Here is a 12,611-nt window from a genome sequence, read left to right as displayed (position 1 = left end):
CTGGTACGTTGCAGTTCATTCAGCAACTGGCTAATCTATTAACACATGGACTGGAAGGCCCTTTGGAAGGCTTTGACGCATACAGCACTGTGTGATGTTTTTCAGATGTAAAAAAGGAACAGTCAAACATTATCATGTGCACAAAACCCCTGAGAACAAGTATTACCTCGCTGAAAATTACTGCTTTGAATCAATTCCCAAGCTTATACACTACCATCAGCACAACTCGGCCGGTAATCCTATATGTTCTTTCTACTTGATTGGCTTTGGCTTAGGCTTCTGGACTTCTCAGAGTTATGGTGAATCTCTTCCAATATTGAATGCTCTACATACTGAAACATCTTTGGGGAGAATTTGGGTGGAACTTGATCTAACACATTCACAATCAATATAGTTGCTGTACAGCGCTTTTTGGTACTGTACTACCGCTTCTTGCAATACCTTTGCTGGACTAGCCCTTAAGCACAGAAAATTTTCAATTTTGTGTCATGGTGCAGCAGCTGCTGAATATTGAATGCTGAATATCTGACATTATTTGGATGCTTGTAATATGGCAGGGGAAGGGAGGTATCTGTTTCCCTGTGTTTTCTTTGATTTCAGAAGACTCATGTATATATTGTGACCTTTAACAGGTTTTCTTTTTAGGTATGGTGACAAGACTACGTCACGCAGTGTCTACACAAGTAAATAAAGTCCCAACCACAGCTTCATTAGGAAATGGTATGAAGATAATTTTCCTTTTTGAAACTGATGTCAACCCTGGCCACCAAGAAAAGAATAAGCAAAAAATCATGAATCTTACTGCTTTCAGGGAGGTTACAGAACCTTTGAGGTCATTGTTTGGTGGCCATTTTCATTTATCCACACAGGAGGCAATGTGAGAATTTGGGAAGGATGGTTTTTCAGTCAATAGCTCCTTCTGTAATTTCCTCCTGTCTGCTCTAGCACTGAGATCTTATGGTTCTGTGAAACAGGGTATCCCTTCCTACAAGTGCATCTAGTCCACATCCAAGGCAATGTGAATGTAAAGGCATTTTATATCAGCTTTTATGTTGTGCCCTTTTTAAGGCATATTATGTCAAGTTTTATCAACAGTGCAAGACGTTGCATGCTTCCTTCTCCAGTACATCTGAGTTGTGGCCTTTCTTTCCCTTTGCCACATTACCCGGCACAGTAATACTTGTTCTTCAATCCCCTGCATGAAAATATATCATCATCTGGTGCATAAAGCTTTCTTAAAACTATTTATAATTCTTAGACTTAAGCAGCAGCAAACAACACTTGTAGGAAGTTCAACCTCCTTCTGTAACTCAAACACAAAGCCAAGAGACGGGTATGTTTCTTCAGTGCTGTGTGGTTCTGCAACCATCCAGAGAAAACAGCAGCATTGCATGACGGTGATAACATGCCTGCATTTGTCCATTTTTTTTTGCTAAAGGAATTTCTTTTGTCCCACTAGGCATCTGGGAGCTGAAACGAGAAGAAATCGACGTCTTGAAAGAGCTAGGGAGTGGTCAGTTTGGAGTGGTGCATCTGGGAAAGTGGAAGGGACAATATGATGTGGCCATAAAGATGATTAAAGAGGGAGCAATGTCAGAAGATGAATTCATAGAAGAAGCTCAGACTATGATGTAAGCTATGGCATTGCTTAATTATTTGGAAATAATGATCTTTCCAAACATTAATCAGTAATATATAGCCCACACAGGAAAGAGAATTTCCTCTTAAAAATAGCATTAAGTAGCGTCGAGTACATTAGTCACAAGCTAAATAAGTAGCCACATAGGATATTTGAAGTATTACCAAAGGGACTTTACAAAGGTTAATAAGGGTCATCGACAAAGTCTTCAATTAACATCTCTTCCACAACTTCAGAGGTTCCATCTATGTCATTTAAAACTATGTTTCATTAGCATTTATACAGAAACAGTTAGAAAGCTGTTCCTACCATCCTGCAGGCAGGAACGAGAGACAGATAAATAACTGAGAAATGCCAGAAATATGAACGAGACTTGAAGTTTTAATCTCTGACTCCGAAGAGGTAAAGATGTTAGAATTTCCGGTGAAATTCCATGAGATGATAATTGAAGCTTACAAATTCAAGAATATTTCAGATATCTTGTATCTTGAAGGAATGCACTACATTCCTCTCAGTTAACTAGCTGATACGATCAGGATTCTTAATCTGAAAATTTTGCGACGTGGTTTTTGCAGAAAACCCTAAGACCTAAGGTCCACCCCACCAACTCAGATCTATTTTCTCCCACCAATAAGGTTGCACTTTTGTACTGCTAAATCCTGTTTCAAGTTTTGATGATGAAGTTGTCATTTCATCAATACAGAGTCTTCTTTTGATTGTCATCAATACTGAGTTCCAAAGTAAAGAGCAGAAGGACACTCAGTTCTTCCTGAAAAGGAATTTTTAAAGTCTGAGATGGGACTGTATCCAGTCTCTAGAATTTTTCAGTACCTTGTGTTAGTATTTGAAGAATTAGTTAGTATTTGAAGAACAAACCCTACAGAAATGCACAGTAATCTATATTTATTCTATTTATTTTATCTTTATTTATTTCAGGAAACTTAATCATCCCAAACTTGTTAGACTGTATGGTGTATGCTCAAAATCGTATCCCATCTATCTAGTGACGGAATACATGCCTAATGGCTGTTTGCTTAACTACCTGAGGAGTCATGGGAAGGAACTACAGCCCCTTCAGCTTCTGGAAATATGTTATGACGTTTGTGATGCCATGGCATTTCTGGAGAGCTGTCAGTTCATACATAGAGATTTGGTAAGCTATCCCACGGGAGAAGTGGAACAGGGAACGTGGTGGGATTGACCTAACACTGGGCAGTCCTAACCCTCTACATCAGCCACAGCTGCAGTGTCTCTGTTGGCCCTCACCCCAAAAAGCATTGTGGTCTGCTGAGCAGAGACACCCAGCTGGCTTAATACAAGGCACCTCTGGATGAGCAGCACTAAAGCCTCATGTCAACAGCGCTGCCCCCAAGGTAGTATGCTCTGCTTCAGAGCTGAGCTGACAGCCCTACAGCCCTGCATGCTCTGCTGCCCGCATTTATGGGCTCTGGCCTCAAGGACTGATGTACCGCTTGGCAGCGCAGACCGCCAATCGTAAAATCAGTTGGCCGAAGTAAAGGGTTCTGTCTGATGATGCTGTAGTCCTCCAGGAGAAAGAGGTGAAGCATAAAAGATTTGGGTCACTTAGATTGTTTTTAATGAGTTAGAGACTTATCTAATCGGGAACTATTTCTTTTATCAAACAAGTGTGAACACTGCTAAGATAAAATGGGATTTATTCTGGCGTATGCAAGCAGGAGCAGAACTTGAAAGTCCACAGCTGCCTAGCTCTTTTAAATACATCGATCTTCCAATTTTCAAACAAGTATTTTGAGTTGCTTTCCATAAGGGGATCGGTCCTTTCAAGGACTTAGACCCCAAGTTTATGCAAAACTTAGCTTTCAAGAATACTGGCGTAAGTCTTTGGGGAAATAAGCTGTCATTTTATTGGCCTATGAAAAGTGAACATATCCAAATTTCTGGTGCATTGTGCTTCACAGTCAGGAGCAGTATTTTGCCTTCTAACTCTTGGCAAAAAAATATGTTGGAAGATTTGTGACAATGTATGTTACTGACTTGCTTCATTTTCCAATGAGGGTGCAGTCTTCTCAGGTAGCATTTCAAATGTCTTGTTGATGCTTTCAAAGAATCGTCTTTATGTGTAAACAAAGTTGTTATCTCACCAATTTTCACACCTGGATTCAGAAATCACAAATATCAGACAACTTAGGTAGCAGAATTCAAGTTGTAAATATAAAACAGTTTCCCAAAACCTGGCTATACACCACGGAAAAACAGAGATAAAACTTGAGCATGGTTTCAGGTTGAAGCCTGCAGATTCAAACAGAAATTAACAAGCATGCAGGCAGAGAATATGGCCTTAGATAAATGTTATCAAGCGATCATCTGCAGAACTAGGCTTACATTGAACTGTTCATAAATCAGGCTGTTTAAATCACCTTTCATTGCTCCACTCTGTTTATAGTACATTTGCAATGTACTATAAACCAGTCAATGTTTTTCACTTTTTGATGTCTTGGTAAATTCTGAGACTATTGAAAAGGACCCTGCAGTAGGACATAATTTGAAAGTCAGGGTTTAGTTACCGGTTCTGTTGCTGTTTTTCTAAGTGGATGTGGGTTTCTCACCTCTGTTTCCTCGATGTCCTTATTTGTAAAGCTGGGTAATGGAAAAGAATATTTTGCAATAGCAAAAAAGTGAAATAAGAGAGCTACTTACTATTCCCTTACATTTCCAAACAATTGCTTCAATCAAAGAATGTCATTATTCATTGAAATGCTGGAGGACATAAATTATTATTAGCAAATTACTGAGTCATGATGTTATTTACTTCTCTTTGCATCTTTCCATTCATTTCTTTTCTTAATTCTCTACTGAAGGCTGCTAGGAACTGTTTGGTTGACAGCAATCTTACCGTGAAAGTGTCTGACTTTGGGATGACTAGGTAAGTGAAAGAATTGGGATCCTTGTGAAGCTGTGATGTTAGTGTATATATAGTTATGTGGCACTGATCAGCTAGCAACTGGCACTTAGGAAAGTTAAGCCACAGGGTGTGACACAGCTCTTTGTGTCTCCTTTACATTAATGACCATAAGCCGTTATGGGGTTAGAATAAAGTCATTCCGCTGTCTCAAAAAGTTAAGGCTTAAAGGGCAGTCGCAGCTTAGAGATTTCACTAGTCATGTTTGTTAAAGAAATCTCAGAGTTTACTTTGTGTACAAGATTTTCACCTAGTTTGGGGGCCAAACATCTTAATCAGCAGCCTCAATGGAGAGAAGTTGCAGAGGAAGACGTCCCCTGAGAAGAGGCGGAGGGAGACAGCTGCTTAGTCTGGTGAAGAGGAGGCTAAGAGGGGATCTAAAAGCTGCCTATAGCTACTTACAGTTACAAAGCTGATGGAGCCAAATAAGTCGTATCTGTGCTAGGTGATATAACAGGGGACATCGGCCATGTACTATAGTTTGGGAAGTTCAGGCTGGACAGTAAGAGAAATTGTTTCCCCAGGAGAGTGGTAGAACAGTGAAACGTGCCAGTCAGGGAGGCTACGAGATTGCAGTCTTTGGAGGCTTTAAAGACTTGGCTACACAAAGCCATGGCTGACCTGATCTGATATTGGGAGTAATCCTATTTGAGCAGGAGGCTGGGCTAGATGGCCTTTCAGCAAGGATTTCTATGATTCTGCGTTATTTCTCTAGTAAGTTGATGGCAATGATCTGTTCTACAGATTATAGCTGATACTTCTATCACGTATCCTTTGGAAATTTGGGATTCTTCCCAGGCTTTTTTTAGGAACCTGGTGGTGTACTAGGAAGAAGCAGTAAATAGTGTTTGACAGTAACTCAGTTACAACCAAGTTTGGTTCTCACCTTGTAGGTATGTTCTGGATGACCTGTATATAAGTTCATTAGGAACCAAATTTCCAGTGAAGTGGTCAGCACCAGAAGTTTTTCATTACACCAAATTTAGCAGCAAGTCAGATGTATGGGCCTTTGGTATGTATGGAATTTGATATATCAATAGGTATGCATATATGCCATTACATCGGGATTTCCTCAGCTTACTAAGCAGAAATGCCAGACATTTACAGACTAAATCAATGTAAAAAGCAGTTACAGCTTATGTTCTTGTTTAATATGTCTATGCATCCAAGCCTTATACTCTTTGGATTTTTTAGCCCTACTGTTTTTCTTTTAGGCATGTAGAAACTCTGCCCGCTCCCTGTTTGTTGTATGTGTTTAATGTGGTAAACTGTTGGCAGTGGAGATCAAACAGTATCTTTGGCGTATCTAGACCATAAATCAGTGCTGCCCAAGTCAAAAAGAGCCTTTTTGTTAGTCACAGAGGTCAGAGTGGACTCTGTGCACAAGCCAGCTGCAGAAGAGAGTCTGTGTGAGCCAGAACTCTCTCTCTCAGCAAACATAATATGCGTTTGCAGATCACTTTCTACCCAGGAATTTCAAACATATGAACTTCTACTTCAGTGGGCTTCAAGCTCTGATTTTCAAATCCCTGGAGCCTGTTCAGTCTTTCTAAATCAAAGGAAAGGGAGCCTCTTGTGAACGGGCTTAAATTCCACTTACATGGTTTTGCTCCTCCAGTAGGAAAATTTTGGCAGCTGTCAAGTTGATGAAAGATTGGCAACCCACAGTTCTTGACATTGAACAATGATGAATAAAGCAGATGAAAGTGTTTCCAAATGGTGGCTGCTTCTTATCTTTAACTTCAGCTAGTCTCTGAACTAGAGACGCTGGCAGAGAAACAGGTCGTTCATGCCCTTTACAAGTTGTTTATAATATATACAATTAAATCAGAACTTGGAATTTCTGGTGTTACTTTTTTTTGCTCTTATCGATGAAATCCTGGCTCTAGGCTTTATTGTCGTTAACTTCAATATTGTCATTAACTTGAGTGAGAAACCTAATTTTTCCTTAGAAGATCTCGTTTTAACACTATCCATTGACGCAGTGGAAGCAAGGGGACAGTGGGATCCATGGTTCTTGTTTGGTTGTTTTAAACTCATGAATCTTTAAAGGACTAAAGAACTGAACCGATGTAATCATATCCCAAAAGCAGATGTCAGAGAACAAGTAATCTTGTTTTTTTAATGTTCTCATTAGGGAAAGCTGGGATTCAGGTACCATTTTATTCCGATCCCACTATGACACGACAATGCTCCAGCCTTCAAGCTGGAGGGAAGTCAAAGGTCCAATAAATTTATTTTTCAAAAAAATCTTTACTGCCAGCATTATATATCATTGTGAAATAAATATTTCACAATTTTATTTTTTTTACTTTACAGTTGGCACAATCATTACATATGTTCAGTTACAACAAAAATTGTTTCTTGCAAAGCTATCATGAATTCTTGCAAAGCTATCATGAATTAATTATTATGATATTATCCGGTGTTTCTATTGCTTCAGTATAATCCAGTTCTTATAGTCATGTGTAGCTAACACTAAAATACATTCAAAAATCTTCCTGATACCAAAGGAGTATATGTTCCGTTCACTTCGCAAAATCAGCAAAAACTTTCTTTTGGTTTACTCTATAAAATCGATAGCTATAGCTGTCATTTTGTTATTCCTTCCCTTTTTCTATCCCTCTGTGTTTACACACACACATATATGAGGATGTTTGTATGTATTTTGTAAAAACTACAATCCATGGATTGCTATGTCTTAGGTTTTGTCACTTATTGTCCACATTAAATATATTCTATAACTAACTGTATAATCTAACTTCACTTTCTACTACAGTAGAAGTTGTTTTACGTTTGGGAACGGAATCACACCTGTCAGTCATCTCCATACTTTTCTTTGGACAATATTCTCTGTAAAGAGTCTGACCGGTTACATGTGTGTCTTGTTGTGGGGAAAAAGGGGTTATCTTGCGCTTCTTGACTTTCATTTCTTGTCCTCCATTGCTGTGAATATTTTTGCAGGTATTTTAATGTGGGAAGTGTTCACTTTGGGAAAGCAGCCCTATGAGCTTTATGATAACATGCAAGTGATTGAGAAAGTTTCTCAAGGATACAGACTTTATAGACCACAACTAGTTTCAGACATCATCTACCAGATAATGTACAACTGCTGGCATGAGGTATGTATATCTGCACATGCAAACTGGAGAAAACAAAATAATTGGAGTCACTACGAGTCCCTGTTGCTAGCAGAACTAATGTTCATAGTGGAAAATATCCCTTATAAAAGCCATTGCTTATGTGTAGCACATTCTATATAGCAGTCTAGTTCAGGACATTGTTAGTACAGGAAACAGGGCATAAAGGAAGATTGGCTCCCTTCTTCTCAGAACCATGTATTTAAGCAAATAACAGTAAAATACCCTTCAACATCAACATAATATACAGAGTGAGATTCTACTCATGTAATTTTAATGGTTTAAAATTTGGTTGCTGAATTGTCTAAATTCCTTCCATAATTACACGACCATTACCGGTACCTCTCCATGGTCATTTGTTCTTTCTGTCTTAGCCACTGCAAAATAAAACATATCTGCTTTCATACACAAAGATCTTTAAAAACTAATTTAGATGAGACCGCTACCTTTTTAGATATCTAACATTGCTTGAAATAACCTCAGCCTTAGAATGAAAAGGTTGTGTTACCCCGTCTGTGAGTCTCCTAGGAATCATAAGTCAAATGCTGATCATGCTCATATTATTTTGAGACATTTGAGTCTTCTGTGCCAAGAATTACCCTGATTTATTGTTCTTCTTCGTCTAAATTTTAGTCAGCTGTCTGTGGACCATGATTTGTTTCTCACCAGTGACAAAGAACTTTTTGGCACATTACTGGTGATACCATGAAATTACAGTAATTTGGGGGTTTTTTAGATATAATTGTCAGAAAAATGAGAAAAATAACTTATATTTGAGGACATGTTAATGCAAAGGAAGAAGATTAAACTATCACAACATAAGAAAGATATAAAAAGTAACTTTAATTTTCTTTACCTCATAATTGTCTCTGTCTCTGTGAATTTCTGCATGCTAAAATCAAGAGAAACTAATGCAAATGACAGTTCTTCAATGATTTCAAAATTAAATAACCATACCCATCATCTTTGCTTCATTTAGCTACCAGAAAAGCGCCCTGCCTTTAATCAGCTCTTGGCATTTTTTGAGGCACTGAGAGAAGACAACAGAGCTTGAAAAAGAAGATTCATAAGCAGATGACTGTGCATGCTGGTTCCATATCACCTGTCTTCTGTACAAGAGCTAAATATGAAATCTGCCTGTCATTAGCCACCCCTGTGATTCTGTATATTAGTGTTCTTCTCATATAATCAGGGAGTTGACCAAGAAGCATATGGAGAAAGCTTTTGTGACACTCTGCGGGTGACAGAATTTGGAAGGATACTGTGGAAGAATGTAATTCATTTTGTTAGCATTGTTTCAAAGGACTTCTCAGACACTGAGATATATATACACCAATTGTGTACACTCCTTCAGTGCTTCCAAGCTGTCATTATTTGGCCTTAACTGGAAATGAAAACAGGGAAATATATGCTTGTTAGGTTTTCTGATTATCATAACTCATCCGAATGTGTTTTTTCCTCTGTAATCACTTGAAGCTGACACCTGAAGTCAAATTTAGAACTGCTGCAAATGACAGCAACATAAATAGTTATAGTCTTGCTTTCAATTATTTAGAAATTACTACTGGTAAAATATTTTATCAGTTTGCTTACCAGTACTATTCACTTTAGTTTGGGCCCTCAGGGTGTATGCTTGATTTGGAATTTATTGTGAGCTACGTATCTAAGATATCCACGACTTAGCAACATATGAGGTGTTTACTAGAGTGTTATTGCTTCTGACTACGGGTAAAAATGGAGAAAAAAAAGTTTCATGCAGAATTCCATAGTCGTTGCAATAGTAAATGGTAAATTTTCTGTTCTCTATAAAAGCTGAAAAGCAAAGATTTTAAGAGAACTGAAAATGCTATCAATATAATTGCTTAGCCAAATATTTTACTGCTGAGGAGCTGAAATTTGGCTCCTGATGTTAACACTGGGTTCTTAAATAAGAGCACCCAACTTTCAAATGTGCATAACACTACCCAAATTAGTGCTAACTTCAGTAAGTCTAGAGATACCAAATACATCTAAAGCTACATAACTATAACAAAGGAGTCTAAACTTAGACACTGACATTTGTAAAATGCTGATCTAATGTGTATAAAATAGAGGAGTTTAAAATAAAGTAAGGTCTGAAAAAAAATCCTCTCCTCTCTCCTTATATTTGAGTTAGTTCGGTGGGTGACGCCTCTAAGAGCCCAAGTGATGTCTGCTTGCCTTTTCCCTGGTGGAGCTGGCCCAGCCCTAGCAGGGACCTCTCTGCAGCTCCAGTTTCATCTTACCTGAACCTAAGGAGTGAGCAATGCAGGGTGCAGACATGTGGGGAGAAGGGAGAAAGAAATGAAGGTGCCTGGCCAGCCAGAGGCTCCGGCACCTGCACTCGCTGGCTTTGCCTGGTCCCAGCACTGCAAGTTGGCTCGCAGAGTGCATCCCCGTCTACGTGGGGAGCTGCGCACGTGTCAGAGGGAAAGAAGCGTTTGGGGTCATGCAAATGACTGTGGGGATCTATAAAGGCCTGGGGGCCCACGGGAGGCTGCACGTGAGGGAGAGGTAGGGCATGGTATGAAGTTGCCTGTGCATCAAGCTGGGTAGAGGGGTGATGACCCACGGAAAGCGTCAGGGAGGAGTGCTGGCACAGATAAAACATGAGAGGAGGGTGGGCACCCCAGCACAGAGGGTGTGAGGTGGTGTTGGGGCTAATGCATGCAGCTGAGCTTTTTAGTATAGACATTGCCTTTTTATTTCTGTTCTCCCAACATCTTGCTATATTTTTCTAGTGGGTTTATGTGTTGACAATTCTGAATGGTGTTTTTTGATTCATAGCACAGCTTTTAAGATTAATTGCTTTGAAATGAAAGCTTTGCCTTAACAGAAATGTTAATCTTAACAACAGATCTGAAGATGGCTGGCATGACTAATTACATTATTTGATTGTTTCCAGCTTTGCCATTCCCTTTCTCTGTTGCTGCACAGTAAGTGGGAAGATCATACATAATTGAATTATTTATGTTAAAGGTTCAGATAAAGTACTAAGGTTTGGGGATTTATGGCAATGGGATACATGATGAAGGTAGGAAACTTGCAGAGAGGGACCTGGGAGTCCTGATGGACAAGTTGACCACAAGTCAACAATGTGCCCTTGTGGCCACGAAGACCAATTGTATCCTGGGGTGCATTAAAAAGAGTCTGGTCGCAGGTCGAGGGAGGTCATCCTCCCCCTCTACTCTGCCTTGGTGGAGCTGCATCTGAAGTACTGTGTCCAGTTCTGGGCTCCCCAGTTCAAGAAAGACAGGGAACTACTGGAGAGAGTCCAGTGGAGGGCTGCAAAGATGATCAAGGGAATGGAGCACCTCTCATGAGGAAGGGCTGAGAGACCTGGGTGTGTTTAGCCTGGAGAAGAGAAGACTATCTGAAGGGTGGCTGTCAAGAGGACGGGGCCAGACTCTTTTCAGTGGTGCCCAGAGACAGGACAAGGGGCAACAGGCACAAACTGGAACACAGGAAATTCCATCTCAACATGAGGAAAAAATTCATTACTTTGACAGTGACAGAGCACTGGAAGAGGCTGCCCAGAGAGGTGGTGGAATCTCCTCTGGAGATATTCAAAACCCACCTGGATGTGTTCCTGTGCAGCCTGCTGTAGGTGAACTTGCTTTGGCACAGGGGTTGGACCTGGATGATCTCTGAAGGTCCCTTCCAACACCTACCATTCCGTGATTCTGTGATTCTGTAACTTAATTCTGTGATTCTGTAACTTAAAGAAATATTGGTTTTGTTCATTTACATTCCTGTCTAGCTTGCGGTTCATCAGTATCATCTGCCTACTGTTTGAACCGTCTCACTGAAAGGTCTTGTCTCTCAAACAGGTAATGAGTGTGGAACGCTAGGAAAGTGTTTTGTGAGCCCAGAGACTCCAGCTGTATATTTCAGATATATGTTTGACTGCTTTTTACGGTTTCTGATAATTTTAGAGGCATATGAGTTTAAGTCTATGCATTTACTGAATGTTTTTCATGCAGGCTCATGTTTGCTACTGGCTCTTTGTCAGAACACAGGACTGAGTAGACACCTTGTGCCTTCCAGTCACCCTTGTGTGTACAGAACAATTGCACTGGCATCATGGCAGGTATGACACAGAATATACAAGACAGAATCAGAGAAATGCTGGCTGGAAGGGACCTCTGGAGGTCATCTAGCTGAACTTCTCACTCAGAGTGGGACTGTCTCTACCGCTTGATCTACCCTTGTCTACCTGTGCACTGAACACTTCTAAAGATGGACATCCCACAGCCTCTCCCAGGGCATTAATAGGCAACCTATGCCAGTGCTGCACTACCCTCCTTGTGAACAGCTTTTCTTTTTCAGGTGCAACCTGAACCTCCCAAGCCTCAGTCTACTCTTGCCTGTATGTAATAGTGCAATTTGTATTTCTAGTATGCAGTATTTGTAATGCAGTATTTGTAATAGTGGAGACAATGGCTAAGGTACTGGAAAAAAAAAAAAAAAAGAACTTTGATCATTTAGTATTAAGGAAGTTTATTCCATTTTTAGATAACAACAAAACACAGAGATTTTTTAAATATTTTTTTACAGGGGTGTGGGCTATTTGGTCTCAACAATACTTATCAAGCAAACAGTTAGAAAAATAACTTATATTACAACTTCCTAACAAAGTCCCAGTGCTTGTTAGTCTTCATTCAGTATCTGTTTTACATTGATACAGATTTCCTGAAGGTGCAAAAATTGCAGTTATTTCTTACTAAATCGAGTTGTTCATCACTAAGGGTCTTCTGGTGTTCAGGTTTTTTTCTCACTGTCTATTAGGTACACTTTTGAGGTCTCCATCTGGAAAGATCAAGATGTTCCTCATGGGCGTTAGGAGCATGTGTTCTTCTTATGTCTGTCTTGG

The 12,611-nt window shown here is 39.7% G+C and overlaps 1 protein-coding gene across 1 annotated transcript in view; it reads left to right on the top strand.

The window, feature by feature from the left end:
* BMX (BMX non-receptor tyrosine kinase) overlaps positions 1 to 8,774 on the top strand; it is a gene marked incomplete at both ends in the record, with an annotated part of 28,875 nt that extends 20,101 nt beyond the window's left edge. The window contains 8 exons of the mRNA XM_082480418.1: positions 106 to 233; positions 646 to 720; positions 1,460 to 1,631; positions 2,576 to 2,792; positions 4,480 to 4,544; positions 5,474 to 5,592; positions 7,545 to 7,702; positions 8,700 to 8,774. Of these exons, the coding sequence (XP_082336544.1) occupies positions 106 to 233; positions 646 to 720; positions 1,460 to 1,631; positions 2,576 to 2,792; positions 4,480 to 4,544; positions 5,474 to 5,592; positions 7,545 to 7,702; positions 8,700 to 8,774 (1,009 nt within the window). The remainder of the gene's footprint in view (positions 1 to 105; positions 234 to 645; positions 721 to 1,459; positions 1,632 to 2,575; positions 2,793 to 4,479; positions 4,545 to 5,473; positions 5,593 to 7,544; positions 7,703 to 8,699) is intronic.
* Positions 8,775 to 12,611: the final 3,837 nt, after the last annotated feature.

This window comes from Vanellus vanellus (genome assembly GCF_965231255.1).
Source record: "Vanellus vanellus genome assembly, chromosome: 1".
Classification (NCBI taxonomy): Eukaryota; Metazoa; Chordata; class Aves; order Charadriiformes; family Charadriidae; genus Vanellus; species Vanellus vanellus.
Note: the sequence above shows the minus strand (reverse complement) of the source record. Positions and strands in the feature narration are given on the sequence as shown.